This window comes from Bos mutus, chromosome 16, assembly GCF_027580195.1.
Source record: "Bos mutus isolate GX-2022 chromosome 16, NWIPB_WYAK_1.1, whole genome shotgun sequence".
NCBI lineage: Eukaryota > Metazoa > Chordata > Mammalia > Artiodactyla > Bovidae > Bos > Bos mutus.
Window position 1 is genome coordinate 58534276 of NC_091632.1, and position 25265 is coordinate 58559540.

At 35.3% G+C, this 25265-nt stretch overlaps 1 protein-coding gene across 2 annotated transcripts in view; it reads left to right on the forward strand.

Moving 5' to 3' along the window:
• The window catches only part of WDR26 (WD repeat domain 26), a 37350-nt gene extending 12831 nt beyond the window's left edge, over nt 1-24519 (forward strand). For both annotated transcript variants that reach the window (XM_070385422.1, XM_005903719.3), the window contains exons 6-14: nt 415-571; nt 4285-4423; nt 10294-10434; nt 13547-13666; nt 15572-15717; nt 16005-16083; nt 16355-16484; nt 19998-20183; nt 22981-24519. In XM_070385422.1, coding sequence (XP_070241523.1) covers nt 415-571; nt 4285-4423; nt 10294-10434; nt 13547-13666; nt 15572-15717; nt 16005-16083; nt 16355-16484; nt 19998-20183; nt 22981-23006 — 1124 coding nt within the window. In that variant the 3' untranslated portion in view covers nt 23007-24519. The remainder of the gene's footprint in view (nt 1-414; nt 572-4284; nt 4424-10293; nt 10435-13546; nt 13667-15571; nt 15718-16004; nt 16084-16354; nt 16485-19997; nt 20184-22980) is intronic.
• The last annotated feature ends 746 nt before the right edge of the window (nt 24520-25265 follow it).

A 25265-nucleotide genomic window follows, 5' to 3' on the forward strand; every position in this document is an offset into this window, starting at 1 on the left:
GCTCCTTGTCAGTAGAGATTTTTCTTACACTTTTAGTGATGCTTCATCTACCTATGGGACACAAATATCTTTAGATTTTATTTTCATCATCACTACCTTTTCATTTTCTATCGAATTCTTGTTTTTGTTAGGTTTTTGTTGTTGTTTTAGGAAATTCACTTGCAAATTAAAGCTCTCCTACCCAAATATATTCATTCTAGTGACAGCATAGCTGTAGTTGCTGACAAATACTCATAAAGCTTACATGTTACATCATTTCACCCAGAACTGCTCTATTTAAAGGTCAGGACATCACTCAGGTAGGGGCAAGTGCAAGAGAAGATGAGTTGAATGTCCTAAATAAAAGTGAACTGTTCTGTTTTGGTTTTTAATTTTAATTTTTGTTTCTCTTTTTAAAAATATCTTCTATTAAAGCCTATTTACCACCATCAGTGATGCTTCCCCCACGGCGTTTACAGACTCTTCTGCGGCAAGCGGTGGAACTCCAAAGGGATCGGTGCCTCTATCACAACACCAAACTTGATAGTAATCTAGACTCTGTGTCTCTGCTTATAGATCATGTTTGTAGTAGGTAAGAGGAAAATATTTTCTATTTTAAAGTGGGCTAACATTTTACAAGCTCACTTATGAAATGTATTAAAATGTTAGGATTTTGTTTTAGACTTTTATCCTGTCACCATAAAGCAATTCATGTTTGCTTTAGCATTTACAAATACAGCTAGAACCACTGAAGTTGATGAGAGAAATTTGTGTATGTTTGTATAGGAAATTACTCCTTGAGAACTGAAGCTGGTTAGCCTGTTTGTTCCTTTACTTGTCTGTGGGTTTGGTTGGTCATTTCTGTATCTGGCCGCTTTTTTTTTTTTTTTTTTTTTTTAAGAAATTATAAGTGATCCTGTGTGAGAATGCCAGTGATCCAAGCCTGTGTTGTCTTTGGATGCCATAGACCACTTAGTTATTCCCCTCCCCAATCCCCACCCCCACCCCCCCACATGCCCCAGCCCCATCCACCCCCTCCCAGACATTATGACTACTTTAACTGTGGCCCAAATTATTTTCTGCTCATGAAGATCATGGAAGTACTTTTCATAATGGAAGCTCTGCTTTTTAGTTGAAGCTAACCTTTTGACTAGAAATACTTACAATAACAGGTATTAATTTTCTGGTTTGGGTTTTGTTGTCATAACCAATGCATCTGCATAGTTTAACTTACAAGAATTCAGGCTTCACTTTTGATGTTAGAAGTATTTTGAGTATAAAAATCCCTACCATTTTAATAATTATCTCCAAAATTTCAACAGAGCTTTCATTTTTAAGATACTGAAAAACAAAATGTGAAATCTTTCAAACTCCAGAAGAAAATTATTTGGGTCTGGTGAACCAAACATGACAGCTGCAATGCATATGCTCTATTTCTTTTGTCAAAGATCCTTGGAGAACTATTGAAAATAACATGAATAGGAAGAATAAGAGTGTATATGTGTGAGCGCTTCAAGAAAATGAGGAATTTCTGATAACCATAAAACATATATATGTGTGCCCATATACGCTATGATTTAAGATAATCTTTATTTGCGCATAAACCACTTTCACGTATAGTTGAATTCTCACTTCACCCTCCCCCATTGAAATTTAAAAAATAGTAATAATTGAACTATTGTAAAGTATTGGATAATTACTTGGTGCACTTAAAGAAAGTGATTAGAGATCCTTTTCATTTATCCCTTATTACTCCTTAACATTGCTTTTTTATTTGCTTATGAGAATTTTTAAGTCTTTTCATTTAAGTTGAACAGAGGTAGGAGGAGAAAATAGATTAAAAGATTATATGGTTTTGTATTTTATAGCTCCTTTGAAAATTTGAGATCAGTGTGAAAATTAAGGCAGTTGTGAACCCAGGTTTTTTTTTGGTTTGTGAATTTATTGCTGGTGGTATACATTGAAAGGTATAATATATGGTAGACTTCATGATTCAAGAGGTATCAGTAAGTTTAGAGCTTGCCTTCCTGTTTGGAAACAGATGTATGAGAACATGACCTCCATTTTTCTTAAGTTCTTTCATTTCTATGTCAGTATCTGTGAGAGTAAATGATGGACAATATTTATTTACTCTGACTTTTCCCAACCCTCAGATCAGGGATCAGGCTCCTCCAAACCTGCATAGAAAGCACCTTATTTACATAGGAATGAAAGAGTTCTTGCTCCTCAGAAATAACCTTTGATGATTGGAGGTCTTCCTAGTTACGACTCCCCCCCGCCCCGCTACCCCAGTCCCCGTCCCCCTCCACAGTACCTCCACTTTAAAGCCAGCTTCTTAAAGTAGTTACCTACTATACATTTCACAGTATCTTCCTTACCACTTCTTCACTCTTCACATTTCTGTAGTAATAGGATTTATGCAGTCAGCACAACACCAGAACTTCTTTCCTCCTCATCTGCACTGAAGAGATTTTATTAGATTATATATATTATTTATATTTTTTTGCAATTAGTGCATATATATATTTTTCATTAAATTTGATCAGTAAAGGATGGGATTTTTTTTTTTTTAATCTGTAGAAGTTTTTTCTTTTTTTGTTTTTTCCCCACCAACAATCAGTGGAAGGATGTTTCCACAGATAGCTTTTTATTTTTATAAGTATTAGTTTTTAGTAAAGGTTCATAAAATATTTATAGAATGTTAAGATTTATAAAATGTTAAGGTGTTTAGCTTGATTAAAATGCTACTTTTTTCAGTTTGAAGGAAGGCCCTTATATTTTTAACAAATTTTACATTTATTTGAAATCAAAGATAGACTATCATTTTACTACCCTAAAGTTAGCCTTTTAATAAACTAAGGGCTTAATTACTAGTCTTTTTAGAAGATTACTTAAGTAAATAAAATAGTGACTATTTGAGTGCCACTCTGGTGTTCCCATACAAGGGGGGCTTTCCTGGTGGCTTAGTGATGAAGAATCCACCTGCCAGTGCAGGAGATGGAAGTTCAGTCCCTGGGTCAGGAAGATCTCCTGCAGAAAAAAATGACAACCTATGCCAGTATTCTTGCTTGGGAAATCCCATGGACAGAAGAGCCTGGCAGGCTACAATCCATGGGGTCATAAGAGAGTCAGACAGGAGTTAGCAACATAAAACAACATTTTTAAAAATAGACTTAAGAGTTTACCCATTAATGTTTAAGTAACTTTTACAATACAGATCTGTATTGTCCCAACAGTAGCCACTGATTACATGTAACCATTTAAATTTAAATGAAAACTAATTCAAGTTAAATGAAAAAATCTAAGTTCTGCAAGTATGCTAGCCACCTTTCAAGTGCTCAGTAAACACACAGAGCTAGGGTATCAGATTGCACAGTGCAGGTATTTAAGGTTGGAATTATCACAGGACGCTCTATTGAATGGTCCTGATAAACTGGAAAAGGATAGAATGGTTTTTAAAAGTGAATACTTAATGAGAATAGTCAGTCTTAGCTTTTTCCTCTTTAACTTAAAGGTAATCATAGAATTCTTTGTCTTTAATATATAATAACTGCAACTTTATAAAGTACTAGCTAAACATCAGAGCCAGTCTAAATGCTTTACATTCATTGTCTCATCCTTTTTATTTCATCCTTATATAAGGAATTCTATAAAGTACTCTTGTCTTTAGACAAGAGTTGGATATGGTTGTTATATAAGAGTTGTTATGGTTGGATATATTGAGATTTAGAGAGATTAGGCTTCTCAGAATCACAGCTGGTAAGTAGCCAGGATATGAACCTGAGTCTCTCAGATTCTACTGCCCCCATTCTTAAGACTTTACTTTTGACCACTACGGCCTCTACCATATATTGCACTTCTCTTGTGCTGTCCCCAAAGTAATACTAGCAGTCCACTTTTGAATGGCTGTTGCATTCCAGGAATTTTAGATGTATTTCTCATCCTTACAGGAACCCTAAGAACCTTGGTAGATTCATCTCGTTTTATAGATGAGAGAGCTGAGACTCAGGAGTTAAATGGTTTGGCAAAGATACTAAAGCTTGTAACCCCAAATTCTCTACAGTGCCTATTCTGTTTGTCACACCAAGTTGCTTTTATATCAGTAAACATGTACATTATTTCTTCTAGAACAACCTGATCCCAGCCACTTAACACAGACAAACATGAAGACCTGGTTAATTGTTATTTATATGAATTGACTTAATCCGAGCAAAAAATGTTTCATCTTTTTTTTTTTAACATTTTTCATTATTATTACTCTTAATCGATTTTAAGAGTAATTATTTGTGGATTTATTTGTTTTAGGAGGCAGTTCCCATGTTATACTCAGCAGATACTTACGGAGCATTGTAATGAAGTATGGTTCTGTAAATTCTCTAACGATGGCACTAAATTAGCAACAGGATCAAAAGATACGACAGTTATCATATGGCAAGTTGATCCGGTATGTACTCTAAATATGAATGTTTAGATTACAAAAAAAGGTAATTTTTCATCTAATTAAGTACATAATTTTAAAGTATTCGTATATAAATAGCATTCTTTTCCAAGAGCATTTTTTGTCATCTTTGTCATGTCTTACCTCTTTCTGTGTTGTTTAAATAATACATAGAGATTAATATGATCAGAATTGTTGAGTGTTACATGCTAGGATTGTGCTTAGTCTGTGTATATTTTGTAATTTCATCCTTTGATTAACTCTCTTGAGATACTAATATCTCCTGTTTTCAGATGAGGAAACCAAGGTAAAAGTTGAACACCTAGGCTCTCACAGCTTGTAAATGGCAGAGTTAGACTTAAATCCAGGGATGTTTTTACTCTAGACCTACTGCTCTTCAATATCTCTGCCAATCAGCTATCTTTGTTAGTATTTGATTTACAGATTAATGCAGTAACCATTCTGACACACGTTAGAAAAGACTCATTTACCATTTTGCCTTCCCAAACCCTTCATTATCTTCTGTAATTTGTGGAACTTCTGTTAAACATTCCCCCACACACACATTTCTTTCCCCCCAGTGATACGTATGAAAAGTATTGTATTCTGGATTTAAAATTTTCAGTGCAGTTCAGTCGCTCAGTCGTGTCCAAGTCTTTGTGACCCCATGAACTGCAGCACGCCAGGCCTCCCTGTCCATCATCAACTCCCGGAGTTTGGATTTCACCCAAACCCATGTCCATCGAGTCGGTGATGCTATCCAACCAGATCATCCTCTGTCATCCCTTTCTCCTCCTGCCCTCAATCTTTCCCAGCATCAAGGTCTTTTCAAATGAGTCAGCTCTTTGTATCAGGTGGCCAAAGTATTGGACTTTCAGCTTCAACATCAGTCCTTCCAGTGAACACCCAGGATTGATCTCATTTAGGATGGACTAGTTGGATCTCCTTGCAGTCCAAGGGACTCTCAAGGGTCTTCTCCAAAACCACAGTTCAGAAGCATCAATTCTTCAGTGCTCAGCTTTCTTTATAGTCCAACTCTCACATCCACACGTGACCACTGGAAAAACCATAGCCTTGACTAGACGGACTTTTGTTGGCAATGTGATGTCTCTGCTTTTTAATATGCTGTCTAGGTTGGTCATAACTTTCCTTAAAATCACCATCTGCAGTGATTTTGGAGCCCAGAAAAATAAAGTCAGCCACTGTTTCCCCAACTATTTGCCATGAAGTGATGGGACTGGATGCCATGATCTTAGTTTTCTGAATGTTGAGCTTTAAGCCAACTTTTACACACTCCTCTTTCACTTTCATCAAGAGGCTCTTTAGTTCTTCTTCACTTTCTGCCAAAAGGGTGGTGTCATCTGCATATCTGTCTGAGGTTATTGATATTTCTCCCGGCAATCTTGATTCCAGCTTGTGCTTCCTCCAGCCCAGCGTTTCTCATGATGTACTCTGCATAGAAGTTAAATAAACAGGGTGACAATATACAGCCTTGACATACTTCTTTTCCTATTTGGAACCAGTCTGTTGTTCGATGTCCAGTTCTAACTGTTGCTTCCTGACCTGCATACAGGTTTCTCAAGGGCAGGTCGGGTGGTCTGGTATTCCCATCTCTTTCAGAATTTTTCACAGTTTATTGTGATCCACACAGTCAAAGGCTTTGGCATAGTCAATAAAGCATAAGTAGATGTTTTTCTGGAACTCTCTTGCTTTTTCGATGATCCAACAGATGTTGGCAATTTGATGTCTGGTTCCCCTGCCTTTTCTAAAACCAGCTTGAACATCTTAAAGTTCACAGTTCATGTATTGCTGAATCCTGGCTTGGAGAATTTTAAGCATTACTTTACTAGCATGTGAGATGAGTGCAATTGTGTGGTAGTTTGAGCATTCTTTGGCATTAAGTTCCCTCAAAAATCAAAATTGTCTTTCTTTATAACCAGGTAACCTACAGATTTGTAGAGAGGAGTATTTCCATTTCTTTCAGCCAAGCAATTAAGGAAGTACATGACTCCAAATAGGTTAAGATGTATTTGGTTTAGGAGTCATTCACCTAAAATCAGAAAGTATAAATAATCTTATTGAGAAAGGGGGCCATGGAAGGAAATATTTTAAAAAGAGTAGAGTCCGTTTGAGAGCATACATCAGTTCTTGTGTACCTGCAATATGCTATGAATGAAGAAAGATGAACAAGATCTACTCTGCCTTAAAGCAGGCATTTTTTTCCTTTTATTGTACCATGTATTCCTCTGGCAGTCTGAACCCTATGGAACCCCTCCTCAGAATAATGTTTTTAAACGCATAATCCAAAGCACTTAGGAAGCCCAAGTATATATCATAAAGGTAAACCCAATTATACTGAAATATAATTATCAAAACAGTACAAAAACAGATACAGTATAGTAACATGCCACTTTTTTATAAGCTTAGTAACAGATTCTAGTAGCAGATCCGATAACTTCAAGAATTTTGAAGTAGTGACAAGCATAAAATTTTGAGATATCCAAAGCTATAATATGTGAAAATAGTTGAAATTTCCATTATTAATAGTCACCTAATACCACCCAATGCTGCCTTGTTAATTGCCTGTATTCAGGATTGAAGGAAATATGAATATCAGTGTGTGGTTAGTGAAAATAAAGAAGTGCATTTTCAAGTATAAGAACTGCTATTTAGTAAGCGAATAGGATGAGTAAGGCAAAGCATGGGAAATGTGACTAGAAAAAGAGGTTGGGATCCATCATAACCTTATCATTGGAAGGACTGATGTTGAAGCTGAAACTCCAATATTTTGGCCACCTGATGCGAAGAGCTGACTCATTTGAAAAGACCCTAATGTTGGGAAAGATTGAAGGCAGGAGGAGAAGGGGATGACAAAGGATGAGATGGTTAGATGGCATCACCGACTCGATGGACATGAGTTTTGGTAAACTCCGGGAGTTGGTGATGGACAGGGACGCCTGGCGTGCTGCGGGTCATGGAGTCAGAAAGAGTCAGACATGACTGAGTGACTGAACTGAACTATTATAAGAAGTATTTTCATTCAGTAGTTATTTATAACATGTCCGAAAAGAAAGCAACCATATCAAAACTTCTTTATTATATATTTTCTTCTAGCAGCAGTGTATGAGTCCCTTTTGTTTAGTAAGTATTTATTGAGCACCTGCTGTGTGCTTGACCTTTTGATAGAAGTCAGACTGGGCTCCTGATATACATGTAATTATTCTTTAGTGAATGCTACAGGAACTCAAAAAAGAGATCCTACTGGAATTGGAAAGCAAGGAAAAGTATGAGAGTGAGATGAAGGAGAAGTAAATTAGGCAAAACGTTACAGCTGGCCCTCAGGTGAGAGAGAACGTGACTGGGCAGTTTGGGTGAAGACTGTAGAGTAGGAGATGAGGTTCATGAAGTAAGTAGCACCCAGATCAAGGAGGATCTTCTATACTTTGCTAAAGAGTTCAGGCTTTTATGCCAGTGTTTCCCAAAGTGTTTTTACGAGAATACTGGTTATGTAAAATGTTAACAGTGGTTCCATGTAAAGGGCTTTTGTGTCCAGATTAGCTTGGGAAATGCAGAATCAGTGCTTACATTTAAATCTGAGATACAGTGGGTTTTAGAGTTTGATATCATGATATTTTTCTATGTCAAATACTATTTGAAAAACTTGTTAAGAAAATCAGTTCTGTTTTTGAATGTGTATTTTTAGTGGATAGAAAGAATATAGAGAGAGGACCTTAATATTTGAAGATGTTATCCAGTGGTTAGTTTCCTTTAACAGGTTTTTTTTACCTTTTTTCCCAATAAAGAACTTTACCCATTCCCCTCCTCAGAATCCAAGCAGAATTAAGTGGATTGCATGAATGTGATAATACCATTTGGAATAGGTTACTCTTTATAAAGGCATTGTACTTCTGAAGATACAATATTAGTATTCTCATTTGTTTTCAACTTTTCCTTTCACGGCTATTTTTTAATTGCATGAAACTATTAGTTTTTTAGTTAAATATTTCTGTAGTAGCTTGTCATTAGTTTAGAAGCACATCTTTGTGTAAATTTAAAACACCACTATGAATGAAAATTTGTTCCTAGAAGATACTGGGCTAGTCCAAAAGACTTGACATGCTTATTAAATTATGCAAGCTACTTTGACCTAATGATACTATGATCTAATAGCCCAGGCCTATTATCATCTTCCCAAAGAAGAATCAGAAGTAATGGCATTGTAAACTATTGAATTTTCAAAACAAATTCCCAATCTAGTTTTATCAGACTAGTTCCAGACCCATTTCTAACTGCTATAGGTCATCAGCATTGGAATTAGCCAAAACTGGTCCCCATTAGTCTAGTCTTCCCAAATTCTGCTTCCTTCACACCATTTACGTTCATCCTTATTCCCTAAAACAGAAATTTAGAGATAGTCTTTGAACATTTTTTGTCTCATTCTGTCATGTCAGTTTTATGTTCCACAGCCTATTTCAGTCCTGACCATGTTAGTTTAAGGCCCATTTCTTGTCTTAACTACGTGACTGTTGTGCTGGCTCATTAGGAGTGTCCTTATTCTGCATCTCTCTCTGTTCTGATTCTTCTTCCACCCTGTTAATCAGTTCTCTTCCTAAAGCCAAGTATGTTATATATTCCCAAGCTTAAAAATCGTTCTTCACTTACAGGATAAAAATTTAACCCTTTAGTCTAAAATAAAGATGTCAATTTTCCAGTCTTTCATTTGCCACTCATGTTTGCAGTTTATATATTTCATCCTATATAGCTTTAGAGTCACGCACCTCAGGTTCAAATCCCTGGTAATACTATCAATAAAGGCAAGTTGTTTCTAACCTTTCTCAGTCTTCATGTCCTTTCCTATAATATGGGGGAGGAAAATAATTCTTAACCTTTTAGATTTATGAGGTTTAAATGAGATTGATTGTGAATAGTGCTAATACTGATTAGCACTAAATAAGTGGTAGCTCTCCTGGTGGGAGTGTAAAATGGTTTAAACACTTAAGAAACAGTTTGGCAGCTCCTCACATTGTTAAGCGCAGAATTGGCATATGACCAGCAATTCTACTCCCACACATACACCCAAGAGAAATAAAGACATGGGTCTGCACAAAAACTCTTACATAGTTGTAGCAGCATTATTCATAATAGCCAAAAAGTGGAAACAATCCAGATGTTGCTTAATATGGTATAGGCATAAAATGGAATACTATTCAACAATTAAAAGGAATAAAATACTGATATATTCCACAACAGGGATGAACTGGGAAAACATTATGCTAAGTGAAAGAAGCCAGTTACAAAAAACTGGACATGTTGTATAATTTCATTTATAGGAAATGTCCATAACAGACAAATACATGGAGAAAGTAGCAGTTGCCAGTGCTGGAGAAAGGGAGAATAGGGGATAACTGCCACTTAGTATGGAGATTCTTTTTGGGGTGATGAAAATGTTCTCAGTAATGGTTGCACAATCTCTGAATATACTAAAAGCCACTGAATCAAATACTTTAAAAGGGATGAATTTTATGCTAAGATACATCTCATTAAAACTTTTTAAGAGGAGGGGGTAGCTTTTATTATACTTGTTTTAAGTTTCCTTGAAAGTCTCGTAAGTACAAAGTCTGTGTCATCTTTATTTCCATCTAGCATTCAGTGCCCTTGTGTGTAGTTGATGCTTAACGGATGTTGCAGCATGAATGAGTCTTCATGAAGCAAGTTAGAGGTTCTCTTAGGGGCAGGGAATTGGCAAAATCTGTGAAAATGTCCTCATATTAAACTATATTATCAAAGTGCATCTCTGTAGCTATTTAAGTTCTTACGCCCAAAAAACAGTGACTTTAGAAATGAGAGGTAACTAAGTTGTGTATTTTTCCTCCTAGGATACACACCTGCTAAAACTGCTTAAAACATTAGAAGGACATGCTTACGGCGTTTCTTATATTGCATGGAGTCCTGACGACAACTATCTTGTTGCTTGTGGCCCAGATGACTGCTCTGAGCTTTGGCTTTGGAATGTACAAGTGAGCAAATTTTATCCTTGGTTTAGTCTTTATAATCATACTGCACATCTTCATTATAACTTTATTCATGATCTGTAGAACCAAATCATTCAACCTAAATTCCCATGATATATTTCTTATAAAAGATAATTAATTCATCAAATGGAACCCAGGTGTCCAGATTTATAAATTTAAATATTTTGTTGAGCATAATAGCATTTTTGAAAGAATGATCAGTAGGTATTTTTAGGGATGTGGTACTTTATAGTGTGTAATATGTTCTATTTTACTGTGATACTTTGTACCTCAGTAAAGATTTCACAGTTGTTTTGAGGTTCCACAGTTCTATATAAAACTTACTTTTCAAGTGTGGAAACATGGACATGACACCACATTTTCCATTCCAGTGGCAATTGCACCATTTCCTTACCTATATTTAATGTTACAGTCTCGTTTAGTAGATTTAAATGATGTTTACAGTACTTACTATCAAGAGTTTTATTGTAGTTTCTAAATGAACTTAACACTTTATCTAGGGTTCCATTTTAGAAGAACTCAGCACTGAGTTCACCCTGTCATCTATTGGCTCTATTAAGTTCTTCCATAAGCTGACTGGTTAAATGATTTTTTTTTTAACTTCTTGGCAGGGGAATAGTTCAGGCTACAGTTTGGGTGTAAAAGTATAAGCTGATGGGATATGGTTTTGAGTTTGGGGACCCATGTGTAAGTTGATTTTTATCAAGAGTAAAGATAAAAGCTCCATAGAAATGACTCAATAAGACAGTATAGAAGACAGATAAATACTAAAATGTACCTGTGCCATAAATCTAATTCTACAGTAAGATTTATATTTCACCCCAGTTTTTTATTAAGAAAATTTTGAAATACTGAGAAAGGTTGAAATATGAATATAGTGATGACCTGTATCCGTGCCACCGTAGATTCAGCAGATGTTATTAACATTTTGTTACATTTTGTGTGTATATACCCACATGCATACAAACATACATATTTATATATCCATACCTAAAACATCTGGAAGTAAATTAAGATAATATTTTACCACTATTTAAACATGTATTTCCTTAACAGTAATATTCTCCTACATACTCAAATGCCATTATCTTACCTATAATTCTCTAATATTTGTTTCATAATTTAAAAATCCCCAGTTGTTCTCAAAATCAGACTAGTGTTGAATCAGTGTTGTATTTGTGATTGGGCTCAAGGTGGCCAAGCACAGAGTAGATCACATGGCTTCTCAAACAAGCTTAAGATGAATCTGACCTAAAAGACAATTTCTGCCCCCTCAAAGAGAGGAGGCGGAAATTGTCTTTTATATGGTCATAGTCCCACAACAGAGAGTCAGCCTGTGTAGTCTTCTTTAAATTCAATTTTGAATTTCTGGACAGTTGGACTGTTATAGCTTAACTGTTTTACTGTGTCTTATGTTACAGACTTGTTCTAAAAGGGTGGTCCTTTTAAGTCAGTTTTCAAAATTGCTCCTTTGAGATTTTATGTAGATTACTAATTACAGGTTTCCCCTGCTATCTGAAAGTAATTATTCCTGTGAAATTTTTCATAAGCTAAAATGGCATAAAGAAGCAGTTACCTTAGGACACATCTTACTAAAGGATGCACAAAATAAATCAAGATAAAGCACAGGTGCTCACATAGCTCAACGCCATGGCAGCTTGATGCTGAGATGCTGAGTGTAGTTCCTGGGAAGGAGCCCTCTCACTCTTCAGAGTGTATGCTGCCTCTGTAACAACTCCCTGCGAAACACTGTTTTCACTTTCCACAGACATTTTTCGTAAAAGCAAAAATCCTCTTCAGATGTCTTTTGCTTGGCAAAAACAAGTGCTAATGTAGATCTTTGTAAAAGCCAAGTGGTACAAAGCAAACTTTAAAAATTCTGGGGATACCTGTAATGTCCTCATACTCAAACAGTCCTGAGCATAACAGACGAAAAGACCATTTCTGCCTTCAGAACTTACTGTAAATAGAAAATGCTGAAGATTCAGCTGTTGCATATGTATTTGTGTTTCTAAATTTTTTTTTTACCCATTTATATTGCACAATCTCAAAAGACCGTGACTTGAGAATAGTTAACAATATGGGGGAAGGGTTTAAGATTGCTGAATTTTTTTTTCTTTTTCAGTGTAAGGAAGACATTCTGGTTTTTGTGCCCTCTTTGCTTTTATTACTTGGCCCCATTTCATGATCATGCACCCTTTTTTTTTTTCTTTTTTTTTTTTTAATTTGATTACCCATTTCTCACAGGAAAATTATGCCCATGTACTTTTTATTATCCCAAGGGCAGCTCTTATCTCTCAGATCCTGTTTCTAATCCATGAACAAAATGGAATCAAGACTAGATTAAATGGTATGTGTCTACCTTCTAAGTTGAATAACTTAGAAAAAATAACAGGAGGATATCTGAGGGTTGTAACCAACTAAATAGTCTTACTTAGTTGGAAATGCTTTAAAATGACTATGCTAAACAGTACCAATGTACTTCACTCTTTTCTGTTACTTTTAATTGAAATAAAGTTGTATATCAGAAAAATAATTTTTATTTTCCCATTCTCCCTTCTACATTTTGAGCATATTGGATATGAAATTAATGTAATTTAGACTGCCTACACTCTTGGCCTAGAGTAAGGGCATAGTTTTTCTGCCTATTAATCATGTTCTTAAGGAGTTGCTAATTGCATGAACTACAATTTTAGAATAAAATAAAGAACTGTGAACTAAGGAGAAGTGAGAACTCAGAAGCAATAGGTATGTTGTGCTGGGCTTTTCATCATTGTACTTGGGGAAAATTACTTGTTTTAATTTATGCATGTAATTGATTTAAGACAAGAGTTCTGTTTGAAGTTTATCTCATAGCTATTCTTTGAATCACCTATGCCAGGCTTTGTTTGACTCCTGAGTTTTTTTCAAGTATTTAATTTCTCTTCTGAATGCTATAGTCTTGTTCTATAAGGCCAATTTAAACAGTTTACTTTACTAATTAGGAATATTAAACTAACCAGATATCCCAGTTACTATCCTTTTTCTGTTTTTTCTTTATACGTTCCCTTTAGAGGAATATCTTGAAGATCTCATCCACAGTTTTATTTCCTTGTAGACGGGAGAGCTAAGGACAAAAATGAGCCAATCTCATGAAGACAGTTTAACAAGTGTGGCTTGGAATCCAGATGGGAAACGCTTTGTGACTGGAGGTCAGCGTGGGCAGTTCTATCAGTGTGTGAGTATTTAGTGCCCTATTTCAGATGCCTACAAATTTACTTAAAAGCAAATTCAGTTTTGTAAAAATAAAGAATTCACTTGACTTGATAACTTTTATAAAATATATGAAAACCCACTTGACTGTCTAAGATAAACACTGTCCAATAGAACTTTGTGTGGAATCTTTTTCTTTTTTAAAAACACATTTCAAGTGCTTATACAAAGTATAGGCTTTGAATTTAGTGAAACATTAAAAAAAAGATTGTCCTACTAAACATTTTGTTCTTATAAATAAATAAGTTTCTTATGTATAGGGACAAAAAGTTTTAGTATTTAATTCTTTGGTGGGGAGGTCTTTGGCCCTTTGGATTTTTTGTATCTCTCTCGGCCTCCCTCCCCTCACCTGCCCCCCTCCCCGAAAAATGCTGTATTTCATGAGGAGACTGACTTTTAAATATTTGAGGAATAAAAGTGATGATGAATGTTGCCAGGAAACTTTCCAGTCTTTATTTGAGGTGTCTTCTGATCATTACCTGCCCTATTAATCTTGGAGTGTTGGGATAATAAAAGTAAGTATAAGGTAAAACATCTTATGACAAAGTAGATGATGATACAAATGCCGTGTCATGACTGTCTATTATCTAGATTTCATGTCTCATATCACTGCCTACCATGGTTCCAGTAGATCCTTCTAGATTTATTTATTTAAGACTAAAGTTAAATATCATAACCCCATCAAATCATTCAGTGTGGGTCATTTATCATAAAAACTTTTATGTCGCCATTACAAATTAGCAGTTTCATTAAGCTGACTGCAAGACTCATGGAATCTAGTGTGCTATTATCTCAGCATGGTTGTAAGTCATTTAATTTTTCCTCAGTTGTCCCAATACAGTTTATTGATACACCCCTGATTTTCTTTTATTTTAAGTGGTCAGTACCATTATAATATACTAATTTAAGCATTTTATGTCTGGACTTTCTCTCCATGGGCTAATGCTGTACTTTCATTGATTGATTGATATAATTGACATATATTGTTACATTAGTTTCAGATGTATGACATAATACGATCCAGTATTTGTATGCATTACAGAATGAGTTCCACAATAAATCTTGTTAACAAACATCACCATACATAGTTACAAAATTTTTTTCTTATGATGAGGATTTTTAAGATTTACTTTATTAGCAACTTTCACATATGCAATACAATATTATTAACTATAGTCACCATTTTGGCATTTAAGCCATTAGTTCTTAATTCCCTGGATTCAAGGTGGCCTTGTGTGTTTCTGCTGACTTTGCCGTCCCTTACAGTGCTTAAGCCTTCAGGGTACATGACTTGGTAGTTCCCTAACCTGTAAAAATAGGATTGGCACTCAGAGCTTTGAATGTTCAGGAAGATAATGATCCTAAGAGCTTTGCTCAGTAGAGCATGTTACAAACTTCATGACTTTTTTTAAAACATCATAACAGATTCCTTAGTTCTGTACAGCTATAATTCATGTTAGTTATCTTTTTCCATATCACAACTTCTGAATATTATAGTACAAATCCCAGTATAGTGTATTTTAAAGGGATGTTTAAATTATTTTCCAAAAGTTGTGAGCCCTTGAAACTTAAGGAGTCTTTTCTTTCTTTGTATTTATTGTATTTATTTATGCTTGATAGAAGGGAAGATAGATTTGCTAAGATTCTCCCCCTCCTCTTAGGTATTGTAATGAAATTTGACTTATATAAATTTTGATAATTGAAAACACTTAAGGAACAACTAGGTTGCGATCAGTCTCAGGAAAAGATAGATATTACAAAAAGATATATTAAGAGATTCTTTTGGGGGGAAAAAAAAAGATTCTTTTGGTTCTTTGTTTGCTTTCTGAGTGCTGTTCTGTAATGAAGTTAATAGTAATTTTCTCCTCAGGATTTAGATGGTAATCTCCTTGACTCTTGGGAAGGAGTGAGAGTGCAATGTCTTTGGTGCTTGAGTGACGGGAAGACTGTTCTGGCATCAGATACACACCAGCGAATTCGGGGATATAACTTCGAGGACCTTACAGATAGAAACATGTAAATATACTTTATATCCATTAAACAACAGTTATCTGATTTGTATTAAAAGTGTAGTAGAACTTGCTTCTTCAAAAGAAGAGTTGTTATTTTTATTATGTTTTTGGTTTGATTGGTAATTTGGGTGGATAGTCTAGTGGTGCTTAGTAATTATTAACTCAGATTCTTTTTCTTGATTGAAATATAGTATGTAATAGTGATTACAGACTTAAATGTGTTGTATTTAAATAATTTGAATGTCTTGATTCTTCGTATGTTGGTTTTGACAAATTGTTTTTTGGTTACAGAGTACAAGAAGATCATCCCATTATGTCTTTTACTATTTCAAAGAATGGCCGATTAGCTTTGTTAAATGTAGCAACTCAGGTAAGTTTATTAACATAATTCTCAGGAAAATTTAGCTTAGTTAAAATTTGTGGGTTTTAGTATATATAAACAAATATTTTTATGAATTCTTAAATTTTAATTTGTGTGTTTGATCCATAAGTTTATAGAGTCAGTTGGAAATTTTTCAGGACATTGGCATTTTGCATAAACAGAAAATGGAAATGTTCATCAGGCAAATACATAGTCACAGATTACTCTTTAAAATTCTTTTATGTTAAGAATAAATACCTATATTCTCCTTTGCTTACAGGGAGTTCATTTATGGGACTTGCAAGACAGAGTTTTAGTAAGAAAGTATCAAGGTGTTACACAAGGGTTTTATACAATTCATTCATGTTTTGGAGGCCATAATGAAGACTTCATCGCAAGTGGCAGTGAAGGTAAATTGTGTCTCTGTTGATTCACAGATATATATAGATGGACTGAAAGTTCTATAATTCTCTGAATTTGTAAAGGTAGTTACGTCTCCAAACAAATTCAAGATGTTAAATCAGAAATCGTGTGAGTCATTTATCCAGTACACTGTTGATTCCCCTTTTCCTGAACTGATTTGAGTCCCTCCCTACTGCCACAGATCCACAGTGCCTGTTGTGGCTGTGTGGAAGTGTGTTTGGTGCATGTGTCAAATCAAGATTCAGTTAAATCATTACTCTTTTGTAGGTATTTTTCTTTTCGTGAGATTTAACGGTTTTCAGATGTTAATAGTATCTTAAAAATCAAGGTTAATTATGTTTTACTTGATCTTGGACAAAATTGACTGTAATTAGATCTTCAGTGGTTCTTTAATGACCGAAGAAAATAATTTAGATTTTCTTTGAGACCATGGGATTCTTATCATCTCAGAAAAGCTCAAATTATGGAATTAACTACTACCTTTTTTAATGACTTACTCTGGTCTAATAACATCAGTATATCAGGCAGGCACAAGTAGTGCCTCAAGTAGTCTAATTTAAAACATTGTTTAAAATATGCGAGCACAAATAAGTGAGGCAATATTAAAAGTTGCTGTACATTTTAAGTAATAGAAACAAATAATGGCAGATTATTGAAAATTTTCTTTCAACACATTTTCTCGAGTACCCACTTCGCTGTTCTAGTACTGTAGCAGCAAATTACTTAAGTCATTTTTTAAAAACTGAATCTAGTTTTCCAAGATAGACCAAGGAACTGGATTATGTTGGTGAACACTTGGTGATGTTCGGTTACTGTGTGAGATGTTTCTATTTTCCCTTTCTTGAAAAAAAAAAACTGATCTCAGTAGAGAAGAGGATCACAAGGTGACACATGAGTTTTTCCTTTGTGTATAAGGTGTATTTAAGGATTGGGACAAAGAGACATTTAGAGATTTAGATTTTTCACATGAAGCATATGACTTCATTCTTTCTTTCCCCTAAAAATGTCATTCAGATAAGATTAAGAAAAGAGAAGAGTGGCTTGCTAGGTAACAATTGGGAGTTCACTTCTTTCCCATCAAAAAATCTTTTTTATCTGTTAATGTTATTTTCTTCTAGATTTTCCATTGGTTTCTATTTGATATGATTTAAATATCTTAAGCCTTCTATATGCTTTTTAGCTCCTCCTACTCGAAGATCCTTCCCCATGCTCTATTTAATCCTTCTCCTGATGGGGTTTTTTACCCCTCTTAATTATGCCTCACAATCGTGTGTGTGTGTGTGTGTCCAACTCTTTGTGACCCCATGGACCATAGCATAGGTTGCCATTTCCTCCTCCAGAGGATCTTCCTGGCTCAGGGATAGAACCCACATCTATTATGTCTCCTGAATTGGCAGGTGGATTCTTTACCAACTGTGACAATCCCCTATACTCTTTCTAAAAATAATACATAGCCTAGAAGTACTTTTAAAAAACATGTATTGTCACTATTATCCCTAGTGATGTCAATCTTTTTTTTTTCCGGCCCAAACTAACTTTAGAACTAAGCCTGATGAATAATGTAATTAAGCCACATTATATTCCATTTAGGGCTAAAAATGAAACATAACTGTGAAGGAAAGAGATTAGGATTCTCATGACTCAGGTGGTTTAGAATGGCTCTAAAAATGTTTTCAACACCAAGTGGTTATAGCAAATATGCTATCTCCCAAGATGTCCACAGTAATCCATTCGTTGTTTATTTGTAAGAAATACATTCCAAGAACCTTCCAAACCCCCCAAATCATGAATGTCAATATAAGATAGAGCAATAGGAAGCATTTCCCCCTAAAAGTTACGCCATTACTCCAGCCTTTTCATTGTGCTGATAATAAAGAGAAAAACTTATTTTTTCCTCTGCATTGGCACTGGATTCCTTAAACTGATAAAAGTAAGCAGAACTTGATCACAAGGCCTGTCATTGTGACCTTGACTGCTCAGATCTTTCTTAATTTTTGCTGCATATTCAATAAATATCCTCCTTGGATATGTGTTCACAAAAGCATTTTTCATCCAGATTTCAGTAGGCAGATTTCGGTTGGATTCTCACTTTTCAGGAAAGCCTGTAGTCTTTCTTTGTGGACTTGCTCTGTCCAAGGGGAAGCATAGCTAGTCTGGGCATTTTTTTTTTTACTTTTGTTAGTTTTATTTTATTCAAGGAAAATTGTTTTTAAAAATGACTGAACAACGAATACCTTCTAGGAAAGATAAATTCAGTACTTCAGTGAGTTCCTTTTAGCTTTCGCTTTCCATACACAAAAAAATGTTCAACAGTGGTTCCAACTTTTTATCTTTGTAAGTTTTGAAACCAGGGTATGTTCTTTTACCACAAGTTGATTACCTGTTCACCACTCTCTGGCAGCACATCTGCTGAAAGTTCCCACATTGATCATGTATGTAACTGAGTGACAGCTCTTCAGATGGGACACTTTTCTAACTCACCCTGGGGTTCTGCCCTCTGTTCAAGAACCATCACTTACATTTAGTTAACTCTTTATGGTAATACATGGTGTTCACTGTGTATTGGACTCTGTTCAAAACATTTCTTCATATACAGACTTACTTTATCCTCATAATATGATGAGGTAAGTATGACTCCCCATTTAAAGAAGAAAAGTTGCAGGGGGTGGGAAATGTGCCCAGAGTTACACAGCTGGTCAGGAACACAGGGAGGATGTGGACCAAGTAGTCTGACTCTACAGCCCTTACTCTGAACCACTACTCTGTACTAGACAGTTGTTTCATTTTGTTTTTGAAGATTAGTTTATCCAAAGAAACAAAGTTGTTGGGGTTTTTGGTTTTTATGGGCACTTAATGAGAGTGTAAATAGACTACACACAGTCATATCATGATACAGCTGTAGGACAGCCGGCTAGCCTCTCAAGTAAACACGTGAGCAGGACGTCCCGGATTTCAATCCCAGGTTCACCGTTTACCAGCTGTTAACCATGAGGAGATTGCTTACACTTGCAGTTCATCAGTCACCATCCATAAAAGGGATAAGCACCACCTCCTGATGGTGGTGAAAATTAAATAATATAGTTATTTAGCACCTAAAACATTGTAAGCACTCAATATTTAGCTGTCATCTTAATTGCCATATTTGAATTTGGATACATTGCTTCTCTGTCACCTCTCATTTCCATAGAATTTATCTTCATCCTAGATTTCTTTATATTCAAAGGTCTTGACTGTGATTATACATTATGTATTACAGAATATTGCAGATTCTATGATGACTTGCAAGCTGGTTTGTCATTTTTAACAGGGGGAAAATGTGTATTTTATTAAAATTTAAATGGATTTTTCAAAAAATAATATGTTAAATTATTCACATTGTTTTTGTTGTCCTTTCAAGTCTGATACGTTAAATGTTCTGTAATGAGCAGTAAACTTAAAATCAGTCAATTTTGTTAATCTATTATACTTTCCCAACTTTTTTCTGAATTACTGTTATTCAGATCACAAGGTTTACATCTGGCACAAACGTAGTGAACTGCCAATTGCGGAGCTGACAGGGCACACACGTACAGTCAACTGCGTGAGCTGGAACCCACAGATTCCATCCATGATGGCCAGCGCCTCAGATGACGGCACTGTTAGGATATGGGGACCAGCACCTTTTATAGACCACCAGAATATTGAAGGTAACCGTCATACAGTATTGTGTTTTTTTCCAAATGAAACCTTGCCTTAATTTATCATTAAGTTGTAGCACTTTTGGGCGGTACTTTAAAGTGTAGGATATAATAGATTTTCTCCCTCATTTAAAGATTGTACACTATATCTCACTGCACAGGAGTTTAATTAATCTAATATGCAACAGTATTTTTTTGTTTGTTTTAATGATGACAGTGGTGAGAATACGCAGGAATATGCCACCTCATTTACAGGCAAGTTAGTATTGCCACTTTCAAAATCTTCGTAAAAATCTTCCTTCATTGACAAGAAGTATTTTATACTTCTGTGCTCGTGAAAACTAGCTAGTATATGAAATTTGAACAACTGAGAATGATCTTGCTTATGGTTTTATCCTTACAGATGAGTATCTGTTAATACCATGTAGCACACTAGCATGAACTGTGCATGATGGACAGAGAAAGAGAATGGAACTAGAATTCATCATGTACCTATGTGCCTAGTAACCTGCTAGGCCCTTTATAGACACTGTCTTGCAGAACATCTTTATAGCCCTGTAAGAGAAATGGAGAAGTGTGTTTGTCCTCATTTCTGGAGTGTGAAAACTGAAGCGTGGCAAGACTAGTTAACTTGTAGAGTGCTACCAGGTCTTCAAATCTTAAGTCTGAAAGGTGTTTTCCATTACTTTCAGATACCAGAAAAAAGCCCAAAGCCAGAAAGCTAACAGTTAAGGACATAGCTTAATTGAGCAAGATATGCTAGAAAGAAGAGATAATGAGAAATTTTATGTAAATGACTTACCTGTTCTTTTTTTAGAGCAAAAATATTTAGTTTGCTTAAAAGGGAATAATTTACCTAGAAACAGATAAACAGATTTTTTTGTTCACAGTGTGTCCCACCTAAGTGTTTTTAGTAAGAAAGATGACCAGCTGCTCTCAGTTATGCTCAGAGGAGGAGGGTTGTCAGGGTAGCACGAATGGCTTAAAAGCATGTTTTCTGTGCTTTTATCTGTATGGTACGAACTGTACCAGATCTCACTGGTAGGTGAGGATGTACAGCCAAAGACAAGGGTAAAAAGCATGTAGAGTACACAGCTCAAGAAGTTGGAAAACTACTCTTGAGTTATTCAGAAGCTTCTAGGGCATTTTTGTATTTGTAGATCACTACATGACATGATTTCACTAACATACCTCTGAAATTAGCTAAAAACAAAAATCTTGTATTGATTTCCTGTTGTGTGTGTGTGTTGTCCCTTTTTAGGTTTCAAGGCCTACTCATAGATACTTTAGAGATCTATAACTGAGATTATATGTGATTTTCAAATTTAATTAGTCATTTTGGAAATTATTTCTTCAAATAAACATTTGATACAAAGAACTAGGAAAAATACTAGGTATATAGTAACAGATTTACCTTGTAAGTAGATTTATTTTAGACGTAGCTTTAAGGATATGTTTGTGCCTCCACTACAGTGGAATAAGAGTTGCAGTGCTATTTGTAATTTAATTATTGTGGATACTCATGGTGGATGAGACAAACTTAGTCCAGTTGTAAGAACTGGGTCAAATTAAGCAATTTTCAGTTGTGCTTTGCAAATAGGTATAGCACTAAAAGATTTTCATTTATACCTACAATGGGAAGACAACTGCTTTGTAACCAGATACTTGGTTCCATGCTTTTTATTAAGGTATCCTCTGAGTTCTTTTTCCCCTGCTCGAAAACATGTTTTCTAATTAATATCTGTTTGGAATAGACATTTGGGAAAAATGTAGATGAAGCTAAGGAAATGGCATTCCAAAACCATATGTATCCTAAGATACTATAAGTCATTTAACTAAAAATACTTAAGTTCCAAAAAAAAGAATCACTGACCTTTTATTATAAGTAGCAATCCATACTACATTTTTTTTTTTTGAGGACTGTATAAAATGGAATAGAATCAAGTACTCATACATGCTACAACATGGATGAACTTTAAAAACAATATGCTATGAAAGAAGCCAGACAAAAAAGAGTACCTACTAGGTTCCATTTATATGAAAGTGTCCCAAATAGGCTAATCTATAGAGAAAGCAGACTAGTAATTGCTTAGGATTGTTGATCAACTTCTAATGGTGATGAAAATGTTTTAAAATTGATTGCCTTGATGGTTGTACAATCCTATGTGAATATGCTAATAAATACTGAATTGTCCAGTTTAAATGGGTGCATTGTAGAGTATGTGAATTATATCAGTAGAGCTGTTAACACATTGTCCTTCCCCCCCCCCGCCACACACACACACACAGAGTAGGGTAATATTGCAAAGTTTCAAACTGAACCACTAAAAGAATTCAATATTGGATTGGACAAAAAAGTTTATTTGGATTTTTCTGTAAAATTGGGAAACTGAACAAACTTTTTGGCCAACCCAGTACATAGTTACAATGCAGTTCTACCTTGGACTGCCAGATGTTCTTTCTTCTCTTCTATTGAAAACTACCATAAAAATGTTTCCACTCTGAGTAACTATTTCAAGATTTCTTTTTAAAGTATAAGATTCCAGTATGATTATTCACTTGGGTTCTCCAGTATTCAAAATAATCATGGGTTTAGACTGTAATATGTAGCCTAAGATGTGATAACACAGTTTTAATGATCATGATGAAAATACCAAGAATTTGCCTTGATGTGATTGTTTTTTAATGTTAAGATATTTTGTGATGTCTTGATGCTAATTTCAAAACTTTCTAACTGATAACTTTTTTCTCCCCCTCCCCTCTTCTTCTTTTCCCCCAATACACATTTCATCTTGTCTTCATTCAGAGGAATGCAGTAGCATGGATAGTTGATGGCGAATTTGGAGCAGACGACTTCTGTTTAACTTAAAATTAGTCGTATTTTAATGGCTTGGGATTTGGTGCAAACAAACATGATTGATAGCTGGACTGACATGCTCGTCATGAAAAAAGAACCATTTCTGAAGCCCGATTGGGGCCAAACATTTACACCTTGCTTCATAGTAACCAGTTGAGATGAAGCACGTCGTTAGAACGTTGTTGGACACCATGTTGAATTATCCCCCCATCGGTTGTGAAGAACTGTGCTACATTCAGGCTTACCCATTGAACTCAGTATATATATTTTTTTCCCTCCTGCCTTTTGTCTGGCAGGATACCATTCTTGTTGCTCTTCTGTGTAATGAAGTTTAAATGCTTGTTTGGAAAACTTTATTTAACAGTTTAGAAGGCTTGATAGAAAGAGTGCATTAGTCTGAAGAGTATACATTGGATAGGAAAGAATTTCCTTCTTTTGTTTCTCCAAATCTTTCCGCCTTATTTAGCTTGAGATCTTTGCAGCTTGGTTCATGGATTCTAGCCTTGCCCGTTGCGCAGTATATACTGATCCAGATGATAAACCAGTGAACTATGTCAAAAGCACTCTCAATATTACATTTGACAAAAAGTTTTGTACTTTTCACATAGCTTGTTGCCCCGTAAAAGGGTTAACAGCACAATTTTTTAAAAATAAATTAAGAAGTATTTATAGGATTAAAGTGACTTCATTTGTATACATTTGGAATCTAAACCAGCTAAAAAAGAGTTTCCTTTATGACTTAGATATGCAGTATAACTGATGCTCTTCTGGAATACCACATGAGACATGGTCAGAAACAGTACTTGGAAGGACATTATACAGAAAATTCAGAGTAGTGCTTTGAAGATTTTCCCCCTTTTGTTTTATTCCCGAAGGAACATCAGTACCTGATCTTGAAGAAATTTAAGATTCAAAAAGAGAATTTTTAATTTGTACCAATATGAGAGATCAGTAGTCCGTATAAGTTTTCAACAAAGCTTGTTCCAAGTTGTTCTCAATTTGGGGAATCATTTTGGTGTCATCTAGCAAGAGAGTAGAAATCAGCAGATATAACCACTTTGGAAGTTTATAGTATAACTGAGCTTGTTAGAAGAATTCAGCAGGTTACAAACATACTTAAACTGGGTTTAAAACCTCATAATCATTTCTCTAATTGCCCTTAATATTTTGACATAGGGATACATAAATTTAAAGACTATTTCTCCTTAGTTTTTCAGATATTGCCATACTGAACCTCATTCTAAACTGGTGCTGTGGGTAGTGTCCCTCTCCCCTCCCTGTTTAGTTTAAGGAAAGGTTTCCTTCATGGAAAAGCACTTTTGAGAATTTCACATTTAAAATACGCCAAAAGCCTGATGTTCACATTGTGCTTTTAAAATCCCGTAACAGCTGAGTACAACATACTTAGTCTCCTTTGAAATTCCCTCCCCTTTTCAGTAGAGGATGAATGTGGTGACCATAGCTGTTACATTGAGAAGAGTGGGAATATCTCCAAAATAAGATTCTGGTGAAGAAAAAGTCTTAACGCTGTTTGCTTTTGACCCAGCCAAATCTATATTATTTACCATGAGCAGACTTCTTCAGGATCCACAAAGAAGAGAAGAAAGGCTTGGATGTCAGGAGTTCTTCCTTGGTGGGTGGGATGGGGGTGGGGGGCCTTTAACAGGAGGGTAGCAGGGAGAAATGGTCAAGTCAGGGAAGGGGAGAAGAAAGAATAACACAAATTGGCCTTAAAATAGCTCGGATTCTCCCAGAAGCTCATAGTAAGAGGAGATGACAGATCGTGGTCAGCAGATTATTTTATCAAATTGGTAATGTAAAAGATTTCTTTAAGCTCCATTTTGCAGAGACCACCACTTAGAGAATCAAGAATTCCTGTTTTGATATTTCTAAGTTAAAATAACTATATGTTACAGTTTATCTGGTACTTCATTTTTCCTAACTAAAATTACTTTTTACTTTAAGCTTGAATAAAATCTTCATTGGTAACTGTATATAATTAAGTGGCAACTTCTGTTTACCTCAGTACAGTTAAATCCATTCATATTTTAAGTGATTCGTGTATACCCTGAAGCCATTAATTACCCCAATCTCTATGGTAACATCACTAACAAAATGTGGGCATAGAAACTCCACAGCTGTTTACAAATTGCATTACAGTGTGCCATGGTACCTTTGTAACATTCACTGGGATTTGTGCCCGTTCAGGGGCAATTTGGCACTCAGAGTCTACT